Source organism: Neovison vison, chromosome 4 (assembly GCF_020171115.1).
Source record: "Neovison vison isolate M4711 chromosome 4, ASM_NN_V1, whole genome shotgun sequence".
Taxonomy (NCBI): Eukaryota; Metazoa; Chordata; class Mammalia; order Carnivora; family Mustelidae; genus Neogale; species Neogale vison.
This window is the reverse complement of record NC_058094.1, coordinates 139,350,531-139,378,138: the sequence shown is the minus strand read 5'-3', so window position 1 is coordinate 139,378,138 and position 27,608 is coordinate 139,350,531. Positions and strand designations below refer to the sequence as shown.

General features: G+C 39.8%; 1 gene segment (V, D, J or C); it reads right to left on the bottom strand.

The window, feature by feature from the left end:
• Positions 1-26,632, bottom strand: part of LOC122904685 — a 65,256-nt gene extending 38,624 nt beyond the window's left edge. The window contains 3 exon segments of the C gene segment in view: positions 2,697-2,700; positions 26,101-26,402; positions 26,498-26,632. Of these exon segments, the coding sequence occupies positions 2,697-2,700; positions 26,101-26,402; positions 26,498-26,555 (364 nt within the window).
• Between the last annotated feature and the right edge of the window lie 976 nt (positions 26,633-27,608).

The following is a 27,608-nucleotide window of genomic DNA, read 5'->3' as shown; positions in this document are numbered from 1 at the left end:
CTTTGTAATTTCCATCATTCATTCATTCATTCATTCACTGTATAATATTGTACACATTGGGATGGCTTCCTTCCCAGAAAACTTCTTATAGATGGAGAAACACAAAAAATTCACTTGTCCAATAGCCAACCTAGTCCCCACAGAGGTAAGATAAAGATAAAGTGACTTTGGGTCACTTAGGTTTAAATAGTCAGGAGTAGGCTAGATTTGAAGTTTGTTGTTGTTATGTTATGAGGGTTTGAATTTGTTCTTATCAGAGTCCAGACACCTAAAAGTTCTCTAGTGTATTTTGTCTTTGTCTCTTCACCTGTCTTTGAGTCCTCTCCTTGTTCTGCTCCCCAGAAAGAGTCTGTTTCTCGAAGCTCTCTGAGCTCTGTCCCACTGTGCCTTTTGCCCAAGGTTTGCTAATGTGGTGGTAAAAGGTCAGGGAAGCAGATATTCTCTGGTATTTTTACTAAGTCCCAATTTTAAGCAGATACAGTGAAACTGGGTCTTAAAGACATGGCCTTCCAAGTATTCCTGCCTCTTTTCCAGAGGTGGAACATTTTCAATCCTGTCTCCCTCCCCCATCTGCAGGAGGTTCCCACCAACTTCAAGCTGAGGGTTGGATGCCCATCCTTGAGCAGATGAAAGCGTGTTACTTTTGGACAGAGGGGAGATCTTCTGGGCAAAGTTTCAGTGATTGTCTCCTTTGCCTTCCTTCAACTGCCATGGGATTCCACCAGGGCCTTCCTCTGCAATGAAGTCACTTTTTTCTATGATGGGTAGATTAGGTCTGGATGGATCATAGCTCTTGTTCCCCTCCTGCAGAACCAAGGGCAGCTTTCTCTAGATTGTCCCTGATCTTCCATGTAAGAATTTTGTGGGGTTCTGGAGAAGACACAAAAATACCCCTTATATATTCCTAAGGTTCACACTCTTCCTCCAGCCTATGGAGCTTTTATTATTGCATTAACAAGTTCTACTTGAATCATCTGATCAGGTGAATGTGTTTGACAACATCTGTCCAAGGTGAGCAAAGCTCACCTCCTGTTTCTCCCTGCAAGTGCCTGTCTGTCTCCAGTTTTTCTAAAATCCATATACCCTGCAACCTCAATTCCCTGAACTACTCAAACAAATTATTAAGTTTCATTCCTACTTTTTTGAATATTATTGTAAAATTGTAGCAGTGCCATTTTCATCTCTCTACATCTCTGAACTCAGGCTGCTCCTCTGCCATGTATTTTGGTTTGTTGTTGTTTTTCTATTTTCCTTCCATTAAAAGTCTAAAACGCCTGGGCACCTGGGTGTTTCAGTCAGTTAAGCCTTCAGCTCAGGACATGACCCAGGGTCCTGGGGTTAAGTCCAGCATTGCCCTCCTCTGCCTCTGCCTCTGCCTCTCTCTCTCCTTTTTATTCTCCTTGCATTTTGCTTGTTTTGTTAATGGCATTGATTATTTTTCTTGAAGAACATTGACCTATCATTTTGTATAATGTTTTTCCTCAAAAAATTTTTCTTAAAGAGAAATAATAAATAATAAATTAAAATAAAATTCAGAGAAGTAACTTTCAGGTGATTTTAGCCTAAATTCTACTATTTGTCTTTTCCATTGTTAAATTGGGTTTATTTCCTTACTGACTTGTGACATTTCTCTTAGTACTCTGAACACTAGTCTTATCCCTGATTTGTCTTTTGAAAGTATTTTCTTCTAGTACATGGCTTTTCCTTCCATTTTCTTGACATTTCCTATTTTCTTTTTTTTTTTTTTAAGTCTTGCAAGATAAGAAATGTCAAATTTGAGGAAGTGCAGTTTCTCAAACCTTTCTTTTATGAACTTGTTTTTTGTGTCCTAGTTGAGCAATTTTTGCCAAACCCAAGGTCACAAAAAATTTCTTCTGTATTTTCATCCAGAACTTTCATTTTTTAAGTTATACATTTATGACCTATAAGACATTTTTAATTAGTTTGTATATATGGTGGTTAGTATTGATTTTTACTTTTTTATTTGTTGTTGTTGTTTTCTTCACATAGATGTACAACATATCATTTGTTGAAAAATCTATTTTCTGTTTATTGGATTACTTTGGTAACATGTTAGAAATTAGTTAAGCACTTAGCGAAATAAGTCAAGTGGAGAAAGACAACTGTCATATGATCTCCCTGATATGAGGAAGTGGTGATGCAACATAGGGGCTTAAGTGGGTAGGAGAAGAATCCATGAAACAAGATGGGATAGGGAGGGAGACAAACCATAAGTGACTCTTAATCTCATGAAACAAACTGTGGGTTGCTGGGGGGGGGGGGGGGTTGGGAGAAGGGGGGTAGGGCTATGGACATTGGGGAGGGTATGTGCTTTTGGGTAAATTGGAAGGGGAGGTGAACCATGAGAGACTATGGACTCTGAAAAACAATCTGAGGGGTTTGAAGTGGCGAGGGGGTGGGAGGTTGGGGTACCAGGTGGTGGGTATTATAGAGGGCACGGCTTGCATGGAGCACCGGGTGTGGTGAAAAAATAATGAATACTGTTTTTCTGAAAATAAATAAATTGGAAAAAAAAAGAAATTAGTTAAGCACTTATGTGTCACATTAGCTCTGAATTATTTTCCTCTTAGCTATGTATCTATGAATTCACTAATACTCTGCTGTCTTGTCATTGAAGTTTCATAGTAGTGTTAAAACTCTTTTCCAAACTGGTCTGGCAATGGTATGCCCTTTACCTTCCTATATGAATTTTGTAACCAGTTTATCGATTTCTATGAAAAGTCCTCCTGGATTTTCATTGGGATTACACTGAATCTACTTAGCCTTTGGAGATCTTTTGACATCTTATATATATTAAGTCTTCTAATCTATGCACATGGTATACCTCCCCATGTATTTAGTTCTTCTTCAACTCTCTCATTAAAGTTTTATTTTTTTCAGCATACAAATCCTTCATATTTTTAGAAAAATGTTCACTATGTATCCTAAAGGGTTTTTTTTTTTATATGGTAGTTATGGCTATAATAAATGATACTTTTTTTAATATTTCAGTTTCCAATTGTGAATTGCTAGTATATAAACACAATTGATTTTGCCTCTCACATCTATTTTACAGTGTATAGTCCTCCATTGTGAGCATGTGTCATCATTTACTTAAGCAGTCTACTATGTCTGGATATTTATGTAATTTCACATTTTGCAGTTACCCAATGAATAACTTTGGCATAATTTTTTCAAAGTGTTGAGACTGTACCTTTAAAGTAAATTTCTGAAAGTATTTTTGCTAGGTTGAAAGACAAATGCCTATGAACTTTTGTTCAATATTTCCAAATTCCCCAATGAAATGGTTGTATTTTACATCTTACCAGAAATGTATGATTGCCTGCTTTCTTTCACAGCTTTGTCAACAGAAAAATTATAAACTTTTATTCTTTTATTAACTTTGTATAAATTTAATTGTATTAATTTCCTCATGGTTTGTCATTTGTCCTTTAACTTATGGTGCTTTTTGCCATGAAAACTTTGTTTTCATTTTCATGGAGTAAACTTTGTCAATATTTTCTCTTATTTCATCTTGAATTTTAGTTATAGTCACAAACTCATTTCGTCACTCTTTCTTGCACAGAAAGCGTTGTCAAATGTTCTCTGCAGCGTCATGTAATAAGTATTTGTTGTGGCCAGTGTGACAAATCGACCAAGAAAACGTGAGGGTAAGAGGATGGTGAAAAGAAATTAAGAGACAAAGAGATGGGGGCAGGAGGGACACTGAGGAGGATGTCCAACAGTGCCAATTTTATTCCACATCTTATAATCATTTATAAGGCAGAACACAATAGGAGGAATAATACATCAGTACCTAGTCAGATGACCGCAAGTTTCTATAACAAGTTTACATTAACTACAAGCAAACATTGTGATGCCAGGTAGTCTCAGCTAAAGCCATTAGCAGGACAGTCCACCAGGGAGTGGGTTATGGGAGGTACAGGAACAAGGACCAACTTAGAATTCATGACCCTGACGACATTGTTCCCTTCTGTAGGGAGAGCGTGTGGGAAGTCACATAGGCGAGCGCATGACACATAGCACAGACCCTTTCTCAGTGTTACTCAACTTTCCCGTCCTTAACCCCTTGTCAAGGTGTCCGAACTTTAAAGGAGACACAAGTCAGGGCCTGGTTTGATCCACGACTCCAACCATGCCGTAGCCTCCAACACCTCCCCCTTCTTTTTTAAATAAAGCAAGCATATGAATTTGTGCCTGAGCCTGCAGTCGTTGTTGTCCTGTACAAAACAAGGAAACTCTCCATCCCATGAGCAATATAGCCAAGGCAATGAATATAATGATAAAAATCCAAAAGGAATATTTCATTATATTTCCAGGATTAAACCCGTGCAACCTATCCAAAATCTGAGATACTATAGCAGCAGGATTTTGTACATCTAGTTGTGAATGTCTTATATTAGCAATTTCCTTTTGCAACTCTGCAAGATCTAGACTTACATTACTATGAAGCCATATTCTTTGCAAATGATGTTTAACAACATCTCAAGAATAATTCAAGGCTTTCAAAGGAGTGATGCAGATATGTTGAAATCCTCCATGACATACTAAAGACATCTGAGTTCTTAGCACCGATAATTGCCCCCCCCCCCCGCAAATTCTACTGCTTCTTCCAATCCTTCCAACCAGCTTAAAATTTTTTGGTCTATATGCTCCTGAGTAGCCAAGGCATTAGATATATTTTGGGCTAAAGAATTTACATGTGTGGCAGTTTGTACAGATTGCAAAAGAGCTATAGTAGAAACAGTAGCCATAGTAATTAGAGAAATTAATACAGTTATCCCAAAAATAAGTAACCGTATAAAGAGCTTAACTCTTTTCACCTGTGCCTGTAATTCTAATGCTAACTGATACCCATAATTGGCATACCAGGGATCCTCCACTTCCTCCGGGAGGAACACATATGGAGGTTGCATAGTTACAAATACTATCATGGGACCTGTGCCTGACGAAGGCAGGGACACAGGTAGACAATTTGTTAACACACAATGGTCACAAAGGTTATTATACAATAGATGTCCCCGTTGGAAAGAGGTGAGAACTATTGATCCCGAGCCCACTATCAGTAAAAAAGGTCTAGGAACACAGGCCTGCAAAATTAGATTACAGTCTTTTTGTGGCAGTATAACCACTCCTGGCTATTTGCACTCCAATTGGTCCCAGGGCAGCAACCCGTTTTCAGAGTTCTGCATGAAACATCCCTCTGACTGTAAGTGGGGGAGATGTCTTCTTCTCCGTCTGTTCTGGCTGTTCAATGTGAGGCGAAGCCATCCTCTGTTGGAGACCCGAGGATTCGGCACCACCTTTCTGGCATCCAGCGTGAGGTGTCCTCATCCTGCGGAAAAACACAAACAAAACCCCACAACCTCTGCAGAGGACAGGATCAGGACCCTTCCATACTCCGGTCAAAGGATCTTTTCACCGGGCATATGGAAGTGGAAAAAATCAGAATGCCAAAAGCGTTCAGCTGCTGTGCGACCTATATCGTTGACATTCAAAAAATTTTAAAATATAAAGAGTTAAAATTAAATGCATATGGGGAGAGTATATCACTGTTTCCTATAGTATCTCCCCCTCTTTTAATTTTTGAGATATTATTTAAGAGTACCATTAGCTCTTTTGACAATGGCTAGTCCTTGTGAATTATAGGGGATGTCCATTGAATGTTCTAATCTGTTTGCAAATAAGTATTTTTACATTTTTGTAAGTCACAGATATCTTAAGAAAAAAATATCCCCAGTCTGGAAGAGCAAACATTTGAGAACCAGCAATGTTTAAAATAAGACAAAACATTAAGAGACACAACATTACAACTTCCTTCAGTTCATCTAGTCTCATGTTACTAATTCTGGTTTACTCCAGATGCAGCTTTTACTTCTGGAAATTTTTACCCATTTTAGTTCCCAGGATTTTAACATATCAAAGACCTGTATTTGTACTGAAAGTTTTTATATGAATCTCCTTTAAGACAGAACTTGTTTTATACAAGAATAAAACAAAACATAAAAACTGGGTTTTCTCTGGGCAGGCAAAGAGAAAACCATTGATAGATCAACTAACCTAAGAAAACTTTGCCCTTTTAAACAGAGAGAAAACCATTTACATTTTCTTTTTAATAGCAGATTAATTAATCCAGGAAAACTTTGTACTTGTGTGGATCATCAATATAGATTCGCCATGACACAGGGCTTTAGTCTTTCTTTCTTAAGTATTATGCCTCATTTGAACAGAAACATTTTAAGGAAAAGATTCATTAGTCTTTTTTCTCCTCTTGTGAATAAATCCACCAAAACTGATCTATTATGGTTAAATTTTTAAACATATTTCAGTGTTTCCTTTTAAAGCTATAAACCAAGGCAAATAAAAGTCAAGCCTTCTATGACTTACTATATACCCTCAGGTTTATCTCCTTTCATGTTCTGGTGTAACCAGACATTTTCACTTTAAGACAAAACTACTCATTCTTTTAGGCCCTCTTTTTTGTGTATACCGTTAATCTTAGTCTGTCCTGATCATGCTTAAAATTCCTTTTTTGAAGATTTCCTCTCATGAACCTTCTAAACTTGCTTTTGCATTCAGGTTTTGTCATAAGCCATTTCTTTCCAAACAACCATTTCATTTAGGACAAAATTACCTTCTCTTACCCTCAACAAAATATACTCCCATTCCTTAAATCTTTCTTTTTTTTTCTTTTTTAAAAGATGTTTATTTATTTATTTGACAGAGAGAGATCACAAGTAGGTGGAGAGACAGGCAGAGAGAAAGAGAGAGAGAGACAGGAGCAGGCTCCCTGCTGAGCAGAGAACCCAATGTGGGGCTCTATCCCAGGACCCTGAGATCATGACATGAGCAGAAAGCAACAGCATAACCCACTGAACCACCCAGGCACCCCTCTTTTATATATTTTTTAAATTTATTTATTTATTTATCATTTATTTATTTATTTATTTTCAATTTATTTATTTTCAGAAAAACATTATTCATTATTTTTCCACCACACCCAGTGCTCCATGCAAGCCGTGCCCTCTATAATACCCACGACCTGGTACCCCAACCTCCCACCCCCCGCCACTTCAAACCCCTCAGATTGTTTTTCAGAGTCCATAGTCTCTCATGGTTCACCTCCCCTTCCAATTTACCCAAATTCCCTACTCCTCTCTAACGTCCCTTGTCCTCCATGCTATTTGTTATGCTCCACAAATAAGTGAAACCATATGATAATTGACTCTCTCTGCTTGACTTATTTCACTCAGCATAATTTCTTCCAGTCCCGTCCATGTTGCTACAAAAGTTGGGTATTCGTCCTTTCTGATGGAGGCATAATACTCCATAGTGTACATGGACCACATCTTCCTTATCCATTCTTCCGTTGAAGGGCATCTTGTTTCTTTCCATAGTTTGGCGACTGTGCCCATTGCTGCTATAAACATTGGCGTACAGATGGCCCTTCTTTTCACGACATCTGTATCTTTGGGGTAAATACCCAGAAGTGCAATTGCAGGGTCATAGGGAAGTTCTATTTTTAATTTCTTGAGGAATCTCCACACTGTTCTCCAAAGAGGCTGCACCAACTTGCATTCCCACCAACAGTGTAAGAGGGTTCCCCTTTCTCCACATCCCCTCCAACACATGTTGTTTAATGTTTTGATAATTTTGGCCATTCTAACTGGTACAAGGTGATATCTCAATGTGGTTTTAATTTGAATCTCCCTGAGGGCTAATGATGATAAGCATTTTTTTTCCAATTTATTTATTTTCAGAAAAACAGTATTCATTATTTTTTTCACCACACCCAGTGCTCCATGCAAGTCGTGCCCTCTATAGTACCCACCACCTGGTACCCCAACCTCCCACCCACCCGCCACTTCAAACCCCTCAGACTGTTTTTCAGAGTCCGTAGTCTCTCATGGTTCACCTCCCCTTCCAATTTACCCAAATTCCCTACTACTCTCTAACGCCCCTTGTCCTCCATGCTATTTGTTATGCTCCACAAATAAGTGAAACCATATGATAATTGACTCTCTCTGCTTGACTTATTTCACTCAGCATAATCTCTTCCAGTCCCGTCCATGTTGCTACAAAAGTTGGGTATTCATCCTTTCTGATGGAGGCATAATACTCCATAGTGTATATGGACCACATCTTCCTTATCCATTCATCCGTTGAAGGGCATCTTGTTTCTTTCCATAGTTTGGCGACTGTGCCCATTGCTGCTATAAACATTGGCGTACAGATGGCCCTTCTTTTCACGACATCTGTATCTTTGGGGTAAATACCCAGGAGTGCAATTGCAGGGTCGTAGGGAAGCTCTATTTTTAATTTCTTGAGGAATTGTAGATTGGATAAAACGACAGGACCTATCCATATGCTGTCTACAAGAGACCCATTTTGAACCTAAAGATACACGCAGACTGAAAGTGAAGGGGTGGAGAAGCATCTTTCATGCCAATGGGCCTCAAAAGAAGGCTGGGGTAGCGATTCTCATATCAGATAAATTAGACTTCAAACTAAAGACTGTAGTCAGAGATACAGAAGGACACTACATAATCCTTAAAGGGACTATCCACCAAGATGATCTAACAATTGTAAATATCTATGCTCCCAATATGGGAGCAGCCAATTACTTAAGAAAACTGTTAATCAAGATAAAGAGTCATATTGATATGAATACAGTAATCGTAGGAGATCTTAACACGCCTCTTTCAGAATTAGACAGATCATCGAAGCAGAAAATCAATAAAGAAACAAGAGCATTGAACGAACATTGGACCAGATGGATCTCATAGATATATACAGAACATTCCACCCTAAAACAACAGAATACTCATTCTTCTCAAGTGCACACGGAACCTTCTCCAGAATAGACCACATACCAGGTCACAAATCAGGACTCAACCAATACCAAAAGACTGAGATTATTCCCTGCATATTCTCAGATCACAATGCTTTGAAACTGGAGCTCAGTCACAAGGAAAAGTTCCGAAGGAACTCAAACACCTGGAAGCGAAAGATGATGAGCATTTTTTCATGTGTCTGATAGCCATTTGTATGTCTTGATTGGAGAAGTGTCTGTTCATATCTTCTGCCCATTTTTTGATGTGTTTGCCTGTTTCGTGTGGGTTGAGTTTGAGGAGTTCATTATAGATCCTGGATATCAACCTTTTGTCTCTACTGTCATTTGCAAATATCTTCTCCCATTCCGTGGGTTGCCTCTTTGTTTTTTTGACTGTTTCCTTTGCTGTGCAGAAGCCTTTTGATTTTGATGAAGTCACAGAAGTTTATTTTCGCTTTTGTTTCCTTTGCCTTTGGAGACGTATCTTGAAAGAAGTTGCTGTGGCTGATATCAAAGAGATTACTGCCTATGTTCTCCTCTAGGATTCTGATGGATTCCTGTCTCACGTTGAGGTCTTTTATCCATTTTGAGTTGATCTTTGTGTACGCTGTAAGAGAATGGTCGAGTTTCATTCTTCTACATATAGCTGTCCAGTTTTCCCAGCACCATTTATTGAAGAGACTGTCTTTTTTCCACTGTATATTTTTTCCTGTTTTGTCAAAGATTAATTGACCATAGAGTTGAGGGTCCATATCTGGGCTCTCTACTCTGTCCCACTGGTCTATGTGTCTGTTTTTATGCCAGTACCATGCTGTCTTGGTGATCATAGCTTTGTAATAAAGCTTGAAATCAGGTAACGTGATGCCACCAGCTTTATTTTTGTTTTTCAACATATCCTTAGCGATTCGGGGTCTCTTCTGATTCCATACAAATTTTAGGATTATTTGCTCCAGCTCTTTGAAGAATGCCGGTAGAATTATGATCGGGATGGCATTAAAAGTATAGATTGCTCTAGGCAGTATAGATATTTTAACAACGTTTATTCTTCCGATCCAAGAGCATGGAATGGTCTTCCATCTATTTGTGTCTTCTTCAATTTCTTTCATGAGTGTTCTGTAATTCCTCAAGTACAGATCCTTTACCTCTTTGGTTATGTTTATTCCAAGGTATCTTATGGTTCTTGGTGCTATAGTAAATGGGATCGATTCTCTAATTTCCCTTTCTGTATTTTCACTGTTAGTGTATAAGAAAGCCACTGATTTCTGCACATTGACTTTGTATCCTGCCACGCTGCTGAATTGCTGTATGAGTTCTAGTAGTTTGGGGGTGGAGTCTTTTGGGTTTTCCATATAAAGAATCATGTCATCTGCAAAGAGAGAGAGTTTGACTTCTTCATTACCAATTTGGATACCTTTTATTTCTCTCTGCAAGCTTTTTCCCATTGAGGATGATATTTGCTGTGAGTCTTTCATAGATAGATTTGATGAGGTTCAGGAATGTTCCCTCTATCCCTATACTTTGAAGCGTTTTAATCAGGAACGGATGCTGGATTTTGTCAAATGCTTTTTCTGCATCAATTGAGAGGACCATGTGGTTCTTCTCTCTTCTCATATTAATTTGTTGTATCACATTGATTGATTTGCGAATGTTGAACCATCCTTGTAGCCCAGGGATGAATCCCTCCTGATCATGGTGGATAATCTTTTTAATGTGCTGTTGGATCCTGTTGGCTAGGATCTTGTTGAGAATCTTAGCATCCATATTCATCAGTGATATTGGTCTAAAATTCTCCTTTTTGGTATGGTCCTTGCCTGGTTTGGGGATCAGGGTAATGCTGGCTTCATAGAAAGAGTCTGGAAGTTTTCCTTCTGCTTCAATTTTTTGAAACAGCTTCAGGAGAATAGGTGCTATTTCTTCTTTGAAGGTTTGGTAGATTTCCCCAGGAAATCCGTCAGGTCCTGGGCTCTTGTTTTTTGGGAGGTTTTTGATCACTGCTTCAATCTCGTTATTAGATATCGGTCTATTCAGGTTGTCGATTTCTTCCTGGTTCAATTTTGGTAGTTTATATTTTTCCAGGAATGCATCCATTTCATCTAGGTTGCTAAGCTTACTGGCATATAACTGTTGATAATAACTTCTGATGATTGTTTCCACTTCCTTGGTGTTATTTGTGATCTCTCCCTTTTCATTCATAATTTTATGAATTTGGGCTTTCTCTCTTTTCTTTTGATTCGTGTGGCCAATGGTTTATCGATCTTATTGATTCTTTCAAAAAACCAGCTTCTAGTTTCATTGATACGGTCTACTGTAGCTCTAGTTTCTACCTCATTGATCTCAGCTCTAATCTTGTAGATTTCCCTTCTTATCTGTGGAGTTGGTTGGTTTGGTTTGGTTTTTTGTTGATTCTCCAGTTCTTTAAGGTGTAGAGACAGCTGTTGTGTTCTATATTTTTCAATTTTTTTGAGGGAGGCTTGGATGGCTATGTATTTTCCCCTTAGGACCGCCTTTGCTGTATCCCATAGGTTTTGGACTGAAGTGTCTTCATTCTCATTGGTTTCCATGAATTGTTTCAGTTCTTCTTCGATCTCCTGGTTGATCCAAGCATTCTTAAGCAAGGTGGTCTTTAGCTTCCAGGTGTTTGAGCTCCTTCGGAACTTTTCCTTGTGACTGAGCTCCAGTTTCAAAGCATTGTGATCTGAGAATATGCAGGGAATAATCTTAGTCTTTTGGTATCAGTTGAGTCCTGATTTGTGACCCAGTATGTGGTCTATTCTGGAGAAGGTTCAGTGTGCACCTGAGAAGAATGAGTATTCTGTTGTTTTAGGGTGGAATGTTCTGTATATATCTATGAGGTCCATCTGGTCCAATGTGTCATTCAGTGCTCTTGTTTCTTTATTGATTTTCTGCTTCGATGATCTATCTAATTCTGAAAGAGGCGTGTTAAGATCTCCTTAAATTAGTGTATTCATATCAATATCATTCTTTATCTTGATTAACAGTTTTCTTAAGTAACTGGCTGCTCCCGTATTGGAAGCATAGATATTTACAATTGTTAGGTCATCTTGGTGGATAGTCCCTTTAAGGATTATGTAATGTCCTTCTGTATCTCTGACTACAGTCTTTAGCTTGAAGTCTAATATATCTGATATAATTATATATAATATATATATAATATATCTAATATATCTGATATAATTCACTACCCCAGCCTTCTTTTGAGCCTCATTGGCATGAAAGATGCTTCTCCATCCCTTCACTTTCAGTCTGCGTGTATCTTTAGGTTCAAAATGGGTCTCTTGTAGACAACATATGGATGGGTCCTGTAGTTTTATCCAATCTGCAACCCTGTGCCATTTTATGGGTGCATTTAGGCCATTCACATTGAGAGTGATTATTGAGAGATACGTTTTTATTGACATCGAGTTACCTTTGAAGTCTTCCTTTCTATAGACTGTCTCTATATTTCTGTTCAATGCTATTCTTGGGATTTTTCCTCTTTTATAGAACCCCCCCTTAATATTTCCTGCAGTGTCGGCTTGGTGGTTGCATAGTCTTTTAAGCCTTGCCGGTCTTGGAAACTCTTTATCTCTCCATCCATTTTGAATGTCAGTCTTGCTGGACAAAGTATTCTTGGCTGCATGTTCTTCTCATTTAGTGCCCTGAATATATCTTGCCAGCCTCTTCTGGCTTGCCAGGTCTCTGTGGACAGGTCTGAAGTTATTCTGATGGGCTTCCTTCTGTAAGTAAGGAGCCTCTTTGCCCTGGCGGCTTTCAAGAGATTATACCTACAATTATAATTCCTCAATTTGACTATCAGGTGTCGTGATTTTTTTTTTTGGAATGTATAATCTTGGGTGGAGACCGTTCAGGCTCTAGTACATGAACGCTGGTTTCATTCGCGAGATTCGGAAATTTTCATGAAGGACTTGTTCCACGATATCTTCTAGACTTCTTTCTTTCTCCTCCCCTTCAGGGATTCCAATAATTCTGACGTTGGAACGTTTCATGGCATCATTTATTTCCCTGATTCTGTTTTCATGGTTTCTAAGCTGTTTGTTCCAGGCTTCCTCCTGATCCTTTCTCTCTATCTGTTTGTCTTACAGATCACTAATTCTTTCTTCTGTCTCAGTTACCCTAGCTTTGAGAGAGTTTAGATTAGATTGGAACTCATTGAGAGCATTGTGGACCTCCTCCCTGGTAGCTTTAAGCTCTGCCCTAACATTGTGAACATCCTGTCTGGTTGCTTTCAGTTCGGCCCTAATCAGTTCTGTTTGGTCATCCATGGCTTTTTCCAACCTAGCTATTGCCTGGATAATTGTTAGCCTGAATTCTCTTTCCGACATATTGTCTATGTTGATAGCCATTAGCTCTGTTGCAGAAGGTCCATCCTCTGTATTTTTCTTCTGTTGGGCATTCCTCCTCCTAGTCATTTTGGTGGGAGATGATTGAACAGATGTAGCCAGATGTATGAACTCTGGTGCAGTCAAGGTGCACCCTGGAACGTTTCTGAGCAATCAGGATTCCCCACCCAAACGAGAGGCAAAAGAAATGAAAAAGAAAAAGAAAAAAAAAGGAAAGTAGAAGGAGAAAAAGAAAAAGAAATAAAAGGAAAAAAAAGAGAGAGAGAGATACAGGAAAGGAAGGGAAGATGAAAAAGAAGGTTCAGCCCAGATGGGGCCCAAAGTAAGATTTATGAAGTAGACAAACAAAAAGAGATAAAAAGACTGATACAAGTATATGGCAAGAGAAAAATATATATATATATATATGCAAATAAAGAAAGAACCTCGTCAAAAAGAACCACAAGTGTAAAATTTATATGCTATCAGGACAAACACAAAAAACACAGAAACCACCTTACTTTTTCAACTCCTTTTTTAGATATTTAAAAAAAAAATTGAGGAAGACACAAAGAAATGGAAAAATGTTGCATGCTCCTGTATTGGAAGAATAAATATTGTGAAAATGTCTATGCTACCTAAAGCAATCTACACATTTAATGCAATCTCTATCAAAATCCCATCCATTTTTTTCAAAGAAATTGAACAAGTAATCCTAAAATTTATATGGAACCAGAAAAGATCTCGAATAGCAAAGGGATATTGAAAAAGAAAGCCAAAGTTGGTGGCATCACAATCCCAGACTTCAAGCTCTATTACAAAACTGTCATCATCAAGACAGTATGGTACTGGCACAAAAACAGACACATAAATCAATGGAACAGAATAGAGAGCCCAGAAATAGACCCTCAACTCTATGGTCAACTAATCTTCGACAAAGCAGGAAGGAATGTCCAATGGAAAAAAGACAGCCTCTTCAATAAATGGTGTTGGGAAAATGGGACAGCCACATGCAGAAAAATGAAATTAGACCATTTCCTTACATCACACATAAAAATAAGACTCAAAATGGATGAAGGACCTAAACGTGAGAAAGGAATCCATCAAAATCCTTGAGGAGAACACAGGCAGCAACCTCTTTGACCTCAACTGCAGCAACGTCTTCCTAGGAACATCGCCAAAGGCAAGGGAAGCAAGGGCAAAAATGAACTACTGGGATTTCATCAAGATCAAAATCTTTTGCACAGCAAAGGAAACAGTTAACAAAACCAAAAGACAACTGACAGAATGGGAGAAGATATTTGCAAGCGACATATCAGATAAAGGGCTAGTGTCCAAAATCTATAAAGAACTTAGCAAACTCAACACCCAAAGAATAAATAATCCAATCAAGAAATGGGCAGAGGACGTGAACAGACATTTCTGCAAAGAAGACATCCAGATGGCCAACAGACATATGAAAAAATGCTCCACATCCCTTGGCATCCGGGAAATACAAATCAAAACCACAATGAGATACTACCTCACATCAGTCAGAATGGTTAAAATTAACAAGTCAGGAAATGACAGATGTTGGTGAGGATGTGGAGAAAGGGGATCCCTCCTACACTGTTGGTGAGAATGCAAGCTGGTGCAACCCCTCTGGAAAACAGCATGGAGGTTCCTCAAAAAGTTGAAAATAGAGCTACTCTATGACTCAGCAATTGCACTACTGGGTATTTACCCTAAAGATACAAATGTAGTGATCCGAAGGAGCACGCACATCTGAATGTTTATAGCAGCAATGTCTACAAAAGCCAAACTAAGGAAAGAACCTAGAGGTCCATCAACAGATGAATGGATAACGAAGATGTTATATATATATATATATATATATATATATATATATATATATATATATAATGGAATACTATGCAGTCATCAAAAGAAATGAAATCATGCCACTTACAACGATGTGGATGGAACTAGAGAGTATTATGCTTAGCGAAATAAGTCAATCAGAGAAAGACAATTATCATATGATCTCCCTGATATGAGGAAGTCGAGTTGCAACATGGAGGGCTTCAGCCGTTGGAAGAAAATAAGTGAAACAAGATAGGATCAGAAGGGAGACAAACCATGAGTGACTCTGACTCTCAAAACAAACTGAGGGTTGCTGGAGGTAGGGGGTGGGAGAGGGTGGTGAGGTTATGGATATTGGGGAGGGTATGTGCTATGGTGAGTGCTGTGAAGTGTGTAAACCTGGCGATTCACAGACCTGAAACCCTGGGGCTAAAAATACATTATATGTTTATAAAAAAAAATTGTTTAAATTATAACAAAAAAAAGCTAAAAAAATAACCATTTTAAGTGTTATATATACAAATATGTTTTACATTTTCATATAAATAATGTCTTTATTAAATTCACAAATAAACAAAAATATTGACAGCATTAGTGCTGAAAATACTGACTCTACCTTTGCCCTCCATCTTGATCAAGTCATTTCCTGGGGCGACATGTTCTGGGCCTCTTGGAACTTAACATTCACCATCTTAGAAATGCCGAAATCTGAGGAAATTTGCTCTGGCCCTCACTTAATTTTTAAATTTCATTGATAATTCTTCTAAAAACAGGTTTTCAATGGCTACATAGTATCTTGTCACTTCAGAGCCACATAAATAAAGCTGCCCTTTCACTCCTATTTATCATTGTAGCGTTTCATGGTTGTCCTATGTTGAAAAGTCACAGTGGCTCCATCTCTTCATGTGGGCAATTCAGTACATTCATGTATTGCTCATCTGAGGATTAAATAAAATAATCTGTTTAAAATATTCAAAACAAATACTCTGAGAAGCTTAATCCCTCTTATTATTCACTTCTTTCTTGAAAGAGTTCATTGTTCTCTGACTCCATATTTCATTCAGGGGGTCTTCATAACTTTCTTCTGTAGATGTGTTAGGAGACAGGAGAGGCCTTGTTGAGACCTAGGCCCTCAGATTCGTTCTCCTGGAACCCACCCCAGTCAAGAACCATGGTAGGCAGGGTATGGAGCACGAAGATTCTGTTTGCCTTTGAGAAAGTTCTGACATTTCTGGGTCAGGAATTCATTTTGCATCCATAACATCTCTGCCCTTGATAGTACCACCTCATTCTTAGAAGGAGAAACAGAGAATGAAGCTGTTGTCATGATCTCAGGGAACCAGAGGTAAACTGTGTGCATGGTGACTATATGATCAGGTATCCAATTACCAAAAGTATCAAGTTTTTCTGACGTAAAGAACTTTTCTCTGCATTGGAAAGTGGACTCTAAGGAGATGGGGGAGGAGGCTTTGTAATTTCACACATTGCTTGTGTGTATCACTATATTGATGGAGACCATCCAGCTACTAACTACAGAATTTTATTCTTAACCATGATTTTTAATCTTAGTAATTTGTGAAAGACCTTCACCATCTTTTCTTTACAGATAAAAGGAGTATGTGTTATCCTTTTTAATCATCTGATCTGTATTCAGGATTTTTATTTTCCTTGCAGAATCCTTGAGAAAATGTTCTTACAGGTGTTTCCACCATGTTGGAGGTGCCTGATGTACTCAGGCCATGTTCCAATGGAGTAGTGCTCCTTTTGTCCTAGTATTGACCCTGAATGTGGAGTGAGGTGTTACTTCTACCTCTATGGTACGGGATTTATACCTTGGTGTCTTCTATAACACCAAGTGTCTTCTATACCTGCCATTTACTTAGAGATATAACAATCAGTGAATTCCTCAATATGGCCATAGGATGGTAATAAAAGCATGGAATTTTTATGTTTCACAGATCATTGTAACTCAAAAATACTGTAATGCCCATGGGTAAAATTGGAAAGTAATAATAAGAAATACTTATGTAGTCTTTATATGCCTTTACTGTCTTCACTGAAAACCATTTAGGGACTAGAAATCTCCCTCTACTGTGCATTAACAGATAAATGGGTTTTCCTTTGTACCATTCACTAGGTATATTCTGAGTTCCCTGACAGCCTAATTTAGTGGAATATCAGTTCAAACTGCTTTAATTTGTACCATAATTGTCAACCTCATATGGGCTCACTGTGTGAGCAGAATCTAAGATGTTTTCCTGCCAACCTCAGGAAATACAACAGAGAGACTTGGGCTGGGCCCCCAGCTGTGCAGCCTCTGTGGTTGCCCATATTGAGAAGAATGTGGGTGGGTCAGACCAAAAGTTGGTTCTTGTGCAGCTTCTCTTGGCAACTCTGATGCTGTGGGTCCTAATCCAGCTGCCACAGAAGTACATGGCCCCATCTTGTTTCCTTAGGAAATTTATTTTCAAGGTGGAAGTGAAAGTTTATTGTTCTTCCCACTTAAGTGACCCTAGGTAAGATGCGTTGAGACAAATGTGAGATATTCTATCCCTGATCTTGCTTCAGTCATACTAATACATGACTTCTTTGTTAATGTCCTCAGTGGTAAACTTGCAAGACATACGGGCACACTCATCTCTTGCTCTGGAGATTGATATTGTGGGTTGCTCCAACTTTGCCTGACCAAAGCCAACTGCAAGCAAAGAAGAGAAATTCCCATGAAAAAATTACATGGAAAAAAAAAAACAACATAAATAATTTTTTGAGTTTCTTCTGTAAACTGAAGTTCCTGGGGGACAAGTCATAGGCCTGGGAGACGAGAAAATGAATGCTTTCAGGTGTGGTGTCTCCTTGGCTGGGCTGGCTTTCCTGTGACAAGTTAAGAAGTAAGGTTCCTGTTACAGAACTCCTCAGGTCAGGGGCTGAATGGTGGGGCTGCTTCAAGTTTCCCAGTAGAAGTGGTGGCTTATATATTTCTGTGAGTTGTTCTTGATCTGTCCCAGATGTGAGCAGGTCTGGGGCTTTCTGTGCCCCATGTAAGTGTGCTCCCAATCCAGAAAGTAATTCCTGGTAAATGGATTTTTTGGGGTGTGGCAGGATTATTCTCAAACCCACTCAACCATTCCCCTGCAATCTCATACTGCAGAACCTTGCTCAGAAGCATGAGGACAGGCATTTTATACAGAAAAGTCAATTGATGGTTTATTGGCATTTTACTTATTCTCTGAAGACAGCTAATCTCTGCATTTGTGTTGTAACACATTGGAATGATTTGTGTCACTCAATGTTCTATATTAATATGCCCCTGGTGTCGGGGACAATGTAGTGTTCCTTGTATTGTCCTGCAGTGAAGAAGTGGTTTAGTTCAATAATCAAGAGACGCCAATTGATCTGGGTTACTCCCTTTCTCTGCCACCTCACCCTGTACCAGCTGTGTGACCTGCACGAGTCACTGACACCTTAGTACTTCAGTTACCTCAGGAGTCAGACGTGCTTGCTAATACTGCAAGAGAACATTTAGGTGATCTGGCTTACAGGCTAACATGTGCTGAAAAGTGAGAACACGGAGAGAGAACACGGAGAGAGAACTCGGACACAATCACCCATATCCACCTCCCCGACACACCCTCCCTCCACACACATGCAGGTGGACTTTTCTCTCTTGGCAGGTTCCCCCTCATCTTTCTCAGGGAGAATTAACAGTGTCCCAATATGGTGGTCCCTCTAACAGCCTCAATGAATTCTGAGCTCTGTTGTGATGACATCATGCTGGTACCAATCTCCCCACACCTCCCAGCAAAAGGAACTTGTTTCAATTCTAATTTATTGGACCTCTAGTGTTCATCTAAGGAATTGCAGTCCTTAAACCTTTTAGTGAATTCCTGTTCAAAAGTCATGAACTTAATACCTTTGGCTCAACATTAAGCCTCAGTTCATTAAGCTCTAATTTTTTTAGATTTAAAATGGACCGATATTAATTAAATTACAGAAGAATTTTTTTTTTACATGCACTAATAATGGCACACAGTGATACCCTGCTCAGCGTGAACTTGACCCACGTACTGAGTCTCTGGATGCTGAGATGTTGGACAATAGTACAGCCTGTGTGCTGTCAGCCCCCACAAAAGACTTTCACTCCAAGAACACTTTGAAAGCAAAGCTCCTGAGGTCAGCTGGAAATATGTGCAAGTATAATCCAAGATGGCTTCCTGGAAAGCTCCAGGAGTGTTTCAGACCAGAGGAGACCGAGGCTGGGACCCTAGCGGGGGGCAGGTTGTGGTGGCCACTGTAGGGAAGGATGTGAATGGGTACAGACCCAGGAAGATCTTCTGTTGATTGTCTTCACAGTTCTAGAGTGGTGGGTAACATTGGCACAGTAGTAAATGACAACATCCTCTTTTTCTATGAAATTTATGGCAGGGATTGAAGTAAAAATTTGAGAAATCTTTTGCTTCAACTTTGCTCTTCCCACATACATGACTTTGAGCTGGGATTTTTATTGACCTTTCAAAAATCTGATGCTCCAAAGCCTGATTGTGTTTTTGCCCCTACCAGTGAATGACTACCTTTTTAATAATTGTTCTGGATTTCTTGCAATATATGTCAATATATTCTTTACTTAAAAATTTTTTTTTCTTTACTTTTGTGGAATGGATATGTGGAAATGTTCCATCCTTGATGGAACTCTAAATAAAAGAAGAGCATTTCCAATGAACTTCCTTTGAAAAGATTTTATTTTTTTATTTGAGAGAGAGACACAGACAGAAAGAGAGTACGAAAAGGGGCGAAAGGGAGAAGCATATTCCCTGCTGAGTAGGGAACCCAACACAGGGCTCAATCCTAGGACCCTGGGATCATGATCTGAGACAAAGGATGACACTTAACCATCTAAGCCACCCAGGCTCTCCAAACTTCTAATAATTATAAGAAACAATACAGAATGTCTTTGCCCTCTCATCTAGATTGAAATGGTCCAGGAGTGTGACTCAAGAGCTCAGAAGAAGAAGAAAGTGTATGCTTAGAGCCATGACACCCCATCTGCCAGGCTGTGTCCTATAGAAGCAGGCAGGATAGTGGGGACCTGGTGGCTGGATGCCTCCTGCCTTAGTGGCAGGAGGGCATGGCTTGAAATGGGGATGATGAAAAAAGTGGTTGATGAAGTCGATTGCTGGTCCTTTAGTACTGGCTGCAGACTTGGAGGGAATGAGTGCACTGTGTTTTGTAGGCTTCTTGCTGCTGTGCCCATCTCAAAATAAGACTGGTGGTATCTGGAGGGCTGCTGGCATACATGTGAAGGGACTATGAAAGAATCTTGATTTCTGTGGAAATGAAAATTGTTTCTACTTGCCAGGAGCTATTCTATGAACATACTTTCTCAATATAATATTTTAAAATATTGCATGTTTAATAAATACTAACTTTCAGAAGAGGAAATATTTAGGGCACCTGGCTGGCTGAGTTGGAACGTGTCTGACTCTTGATTTTGACTCAGATCTCAGTCTTAAGATTGAGCCACCTATTGGGCTTGTGCTGAGTGAGGAGCATGCTGAAGATTCTCTCCCCCTCTGCCTCTCCCCACCCCTCTAAAAAACGAGCTAATACTTAGCAAGTATTTTTTATTCTTGAAGTTTAATGCTAGATGTCCTTCACCTTTTCAGTCCTCATAGCAATTACATGATATGGATGCTTGAAGTTTTCATTCCATAGAACAGGGCAGCGAGGGTCAGAGGAGTGACAACTGAATCAAGGAAATTCACAAAGCCGTTAAGTAGGACATGTGGTTAAATATTATCCTTGAAGAAACAGAGAAAAAGACAAAGATGATGATAAAAATTCCCTTGAACATCTCATCAGGAGCGGAAACTCTCTCCATTATGGTCTCTGGACTTCTCGATTTCTTCTTTGAAGATACATGGACATAAATATTGTTTTGTGGGCTGCAAATTCCTTGATGAGTCACAGGTACAATACACACGGGGTTTTGCATTCTTCTTCTTTCAGTTCATGTTATATTCTGAGCAACTCACCATGTCACTAAAGCATTTTTTCATGCCACTTAGGAGCTGCCTGAATCTGTGCAGATTTATTAGTCGCTTTCTGCCTCAAAAATCCTCATCTGAAAATAGATGTGATAGCAATCCTATCACAGAACTTAGTGTACATTAAATAACTGAGAGCCTTTCAGTCTAATAACTGCTAGTCCAGGTTCTGAAATACAGTAAGCTTTTGATAATAATTACATGTTTTCTACTACTATCATTTCACAAATTCAATATCCTCATATTGTCAACCATTATTATTTACACCAAATTTTCATGTGAAAAAGCTTCAGTGACCCTTTTGAAGTACTAACTTTGAAAATCAGTCACATATTATTACTATATTATTTTTATGCATTTATTTTTCCATATTCCTCTTTTCCTCCATCTTTTCTTCAGCAAAGCTTTTTAGCTGGACTTTTATGATTGCCATATTGTTTTCTCTAAATGTATGCATGACTTAAAACTTGAAACAGTTCTGGGGCACCTGGGTGGCTCTGTGGGTTAAAGCCTCTGCCTTTGGCTCCTGTCATGATCCCAGGGTCCTGGTATCGAGCCCCATATCGGGCTCTCTGCTCAGCGGGGAGCCTGCTTCCCTCTCTCTCTCTCTCTCTGCCTGCCTCCCTGCCTACTTGCGATCTCTGTCTATAAATAAATAGATAATATCTTAAAAAAAAAAAAACTTGAAACAGTTCTGCCTAAAACTTGTGTGTGCCTCTGTCACATACCATGTGGAGTTGATGTGAACTCTGGTTTGAGCCCTGCCTGAGGAGAAAAGAGAAGAAGAAGCCAGGATGACTGAGTTTTCCTCCTGAGGCAGCTGCTCTGTTTTCCCTCTTTTCCAATAAATACCATTTCTGAATTGATCCATACTGTAGTTTGAATGTTGTGGAGGTGGAGGACAGTAGACCAGAAAGCCAATGGCCTACAACTAAGAGGACTGACTCTTGCTAAGCAGGAAGATTCATCTTGGGAATGAAAAGGACTAGTAGACAGAAAGAAGACACCAATGGTCACTCTGGAGAGAGGTCCCCTGGTCCACCATGGCTGCTAGGCATTTCCTTACAGTCTCTGTGTCTGTGTTTGTGTTTATGCCTGTGTGTATCGGTCTGTGTGTGTGCATGCATGAGTGTGCAAATGCATTTGCATCGCTTTCTGTCCGGTGTGTTTGTGCATATGTGTGTCTCTGTGTATGTGTTGTATTAAGAGATAGCAGTTGTGTGAATATGGCTAATTGGGGGAGCCCACACCTTCTACCTGACTGTATGTTAAGGAAAGCTAAGAAAGAGTATCTGACATTTTTCCTTCCTAGTGTAGAAACAAATGGATTCTTTCACTCAGATTCATAAGGTGTGGTATTTCCTGAACATAGACGAGGGTTTCAGATGCTAGGAGCCTAGAAGGGAGATAAATGGTCATTTCAGACACATTCATAGAAAAATATGTTTTCTCGTCTTGAATTATTTCAAACATGGAAGTAAACAAAGGCAGAATTTATCTTTTATTTATTATTTTAAACATTTTCAAAAAATAGAAATTTTATTTTTTTTTACTTTTCATAACTTTAATAGCTTTCAATATTGAAGACATTTTCTACATGGTAGGTGAGCACATTGCTCCATTATCTCATTTAATCTTCACAAAGCCTACTAAGTGGGTGATTTTATTATTGGTTCTATATTTTATATGAGAAAATGGAGGCTTTGGACACACCAGTTATTTTATCAAAGGTCTGACATGAGTAAGTGGCAGAGCAATAATCTGTACCAGAGGATCTATGTCTAGAACATACAATCTTTAATAAGATATTTTATTTCTTCCATACATACTTTATATATATATATATATATATATATATATATATACATATATATACACACCATGAAGGTACACTGAGATCCACCAGCATGAACCTTGTCTCTAACTTAGCACATGGAGTCAGTAGGAATCAGCAGAGAAAAAGATTTTGTTTTGTAAATGAAGCAAAGTTTTATGGAGAAGAGCAGAAAAAGAGTGGTTAAGACAAAGGCTATTCCACATATTTCTAACCATCAGATGTCACATGGTATGCCTAAGTGCTCAATAACATGCAAGAATTTTAATATTAAGTAACATGTGAATTCTATTTAACAGTAAATTTTAAAATAAAAATCAAAAGCCATACAGGTTTTTCTATGAATCAATAAGGGTATGAGTGACATGGTAAAAATTCTCTATTCCCAATGTTTAGAAGTGACATCTCCAAGGTGTGCCCTTTCCTCTACCCAAAACTATGTTCCTGAACCCATTCTGGGGAGTGGAACATAAAGAGCATCCAACACAAAACAGTCAAAATAGATCTCCACGTGTGCCCAGAAATTTTCAGAACTGTGATTCTTAGAAAATGACTCTGATGTAATAGACATTAATTTTTCCACAGTACTAATGTGTGTGATCAGTTGGTAATGGATAATAGAACTATGAAAACTACAGTTTTATGGGGCACCTGGGTGGCTCAGTGGGTTAAAGCATTTGCCTTCAGCTCAGGTCATGGTCCCAGGGTCCTGGGATCAGGCCCTGCATCGGGCTCTCTGCTCAGCAGAGAGCCTGCTTTCCTCCCTCTATGCCTGCTTCTCTGCCTCCTTGTGATCTGTTTCAAATAAATAAATAAATAAATAATCCAAACAAAAAAAAAAGAAAGAAAGAAAAGAAACTATGATTTTATGAGATGTTCTAAGACATTATTCAGCATTAATTTCATAATATAAAGCTGCTTCTATTAGTCAAAATTATTGTGTCTCACCCACCTCAAAAGTGAAATAAATGAGTTGATCCTAAATCATCAGAATATTTCAAGCATCCATCTATGCAAAATCCCCACCCATGAGGTAATGTGAGACCCTCTCTAATAGTCAAAATGTCAGTCTCAGTTCAGCAGACATCAATGGAGTCAACACCGTACTTGGTCCTGTACATTCTAATAAGATGCTTTCAGTGTTGTTAGAATCAGCCATTTAAACAACCATTTAATTAGCAACCATTTACTTAGGATAGGAGGTTTTGCTGGTCTCTGGATGGTTTGGCTTTACTGTGTGTGGCCTAAGTGTCATGGTGAAGCTTAACTGATCCACAAGGAGAAGGGCAGCTAGAGGAAATGACTCCAAATATGACTGGTTTTTCCCTCCACATGGGGTGGTTTGCTCCACACACAGGGCCACTCTCTTTTTAGGTTGTAACTCAAAGACACTATGGACCCATGGTGAAAACTGAGATTTACATTGACCTGGGATGACTTCTCTGACAGTGTCTTCAAATGTAGCTAATTTCTTTCTAACAAAACTCTAATACTCAAGTCTCAGGGTCACTCCCCTATGGAATCAGGCACTGAGAGGAAAGGGTTCAGGGGGATTAGGATATGGGGAAGACAAATGAAGGAATATCCCCCAAACAGAGCAAAAGTAAGTTTCTGTCTCTCCCCCTCCACCACCTCCTGCACATGGTGGAGGTCTTCATCTTGACCCAGGCTTCATTAGAAGAAAGGGGCATCGGCCTTTTTCACAATCAGGATCATGTCAAATATAAATCCCCTAGTGCAAAACCTCAGGGAGACAGATAAGGAGTTAATGAATCTGAGGGACTAATTATCTACAAATGTTTTGGGCTTTCCTTTCAGCAATCATGTTTACCAGTGCTACTAAGTTGTACATAAAATTTGAATCTTCAATTGAAAAGGCATTTAATTCAGCTTAGACTTCCTCAGAGAGCTTTTTCTTTTCCCCCACATATGACAGTAGGTGTTTTCCTGTTTGGGACTAGAGGATCAGTAATATAGTTTTTCTTTTCCTTTTTTCCCCTTGAGAAGTTGACAAATTTTATATGAATTTAGTAAACATAGTGATATCTTATTGATATAATTTTGCTTTATTACAGAGGATCGACCCCATTACTGTGGTAGTTAAACTTCCTCCCTGTACAGATGAAAAAACAGAAGTCCAAAGAATATGGCCCCCAAATCCCATATGCAGTAACATTCAAGGAGAATTGGAAGTGAGGGCCCCAGGTCTCATCCAGAGCTGTTGCATTAACCTGCCTGAGGATCATGTCCCCCCACATCAGTTGAGCACCAGGTATGCCAGTGCATGAGGGTCCTGAGACGTTAGTCCTACCAACTGTTTGCTGTGATTTGCTCACGAAGTCTCTACTGCAAAGTAATAGGCAGTGGTCAGGACAGCAGTTTGAAAACTGGAGTCAAGAGTCCACTTCCTATTTCAGTTTTCAATTATTTTATGGTAAATCACTCTCTGAAATGATTTGCACAATATTTTATTCCCACATTCTTCTTTGGAGATGACCAGTATCTTCAATCGCTAGCCTGTCACAACTCTGTTCAGTAGAAATAAAGATAAGTCACAATATGAGACTCATTTTCTAATGTCGCATTTAAAAAAGTTAAGGAAACAAATAAAATTCTAGGATTATTTTATTTACTGTGAGATATCCAAACCAGGATTTCCCCATTTCTAAATTGAGGGTAGTAGCATTCATCTCAAGGGCAACTTCATTACTTCAAAATGTAATTAATATAGAAATTATTAAGAAGGTATTTCATCTTTTTTTTTTAATAGTCTCCAGAACATGGCTTGTATGTTACACAAGCAGCCCATCTCATGTCGAACCAGCTATGTTTCATGTGCTCAGGAGCCACATGTGGCTAGTGGCTAGTGGTCACTGCATTGAGCAGCGCAGATTCTGCTCAAAATGCTTCAAAACGCTGTGCCAGACTACCTTCAGAGCAGACCCTCCAGACTGGACAGCTCCCTGGGTTTGTGCCTACCTGCATGCCAGGGGCTTCTTAGGTTCCAGGGTTCTGTGCAGTGGACCAATGGAGAGGGGAAGGGTCATTAGTGAGGGTCAGGATGCTGAGAGCTGACTCTAGAACAACCCCAGAGACCCAGAGTCATTGGAATGTGCCAGTCTTCAGTGCCCTGAGAGACAGAGACCTTTTTGCTCAGGGACCTGGTCAGAGCACCGGGCTGTGGTATGCCCAGGCAGCACAGTAGTACACGCCCTCGTCACTTTTCTCCAGTTTCATCACCCATAGAGTGCAGCTGTTTCTATTCTTGCCCTTCTTAGCATTGACTTTGTCAGCTTTCAGGACATAATCCTGTTGCACACGGAATGTGGACATGTCTAGGTAGAGGAGCCTCTTCGGTGCCGTACCCTCCTGGTGGCGGTACCAGTGGATGTTGTTGACCCAACTGTCCACCTGGCAATCCAGAGGATGTGAACTGCCCATGCGTGCCACCAATAAATCAGTCTGACTCAGCTTGAGCCCTGCTCCACCGCCTGCCAGGAGAGAGGGAAACAGCTGTGAGATAGTGATGGACAGGAACCTCAGGATATCCCCTGTCCTCTGTACCGGGGAACAAGTCAGGACTTACCAGGAAATAGGAGAGCACACAGGATGGCAAGGGGACCCAGCATGGTTCTGTCTCCCATCTGGTGGAAAGAAACCCTGGGTGACCTCCTGGCTGTACCTTCTCGGAAGAGACTGCTGGGTGTGTTGCAGAAGGCAGGTGAAGACCTGAGCCTCTGTTTCCCAGAGGCACCTGCAGTTACTAATAAGAAAGAGACTGGGAGGAGAGAGGGAGGGGCCAGAGGGCTGGGGCAGGTCTGACCACGAGGCAGGATGGAACATCAAGGGTTAAGCTGCTGAGAATCACTGAGGACTGTTGGTGCAAGGAGGGCACCAGTGATATAACAGCAATCCTTTACCAGACCTGAGCACCACACACTAACTGGTTTCTGCTCATTGTTTGACCAAATATTGAAAGTCACCCTTGAGATGAATGCTACTACCCTCAATTTAGAAATGGGAAATCCTGCGTCGCATTTTAAGTAACTCTTCCGAGGCTTCATGCCTACAGGGAATTCGGTGGGGATGTGAGCCAGGTCTGGCTGGAGACACATCTCAAGCCTTCAATGGCCACTCAGTACTGACAGAACAATGGGTGTGCAGGCTGCTTCGGAGGCAGGGATATGAGCAGGTTAGAGATCCCTGCTGAAAAAGCAATAGGTCCCCTGAGCTAGCCCTGGACCATTGCTCCCAGAGGCCTCCTCAGAAGATGGAAATGCCCTAACGTGACATGACAGCTCTGCAGTGTTCAGCTAGCTAGTCTTCTCCTTTTCCTCATTTGTCAAAAGGACCTTATTAGGTTGCATGCAGAGTGAGCAGAGAATGTGAGCAAAGCATGTGGCCTGTCCCAGATGCATAGAAAAAGCTCAAGAAATGTTGGGGATTGGTGTTTCATCTTAAAACTGGATTGGTTGCAGTAGATGATTTCTGGGGTCCTCATAGTGTAGAATTTCAGGAAATAGTCCTATCAATCCAGGGTGTGTGTGTGTGTGTGTGTGGTCATAGGAAGAAACCTGCATTTAGCCAGGGGGCAAAGGAGACCAGGGGTCAGGACAGGTCAGATCCAGTGTGAGATCCTTAGAAATGGTAAAAGCAGGGCCTAGGAGGGTCAGCTGAGAAAGGCATCTGAAACGAAG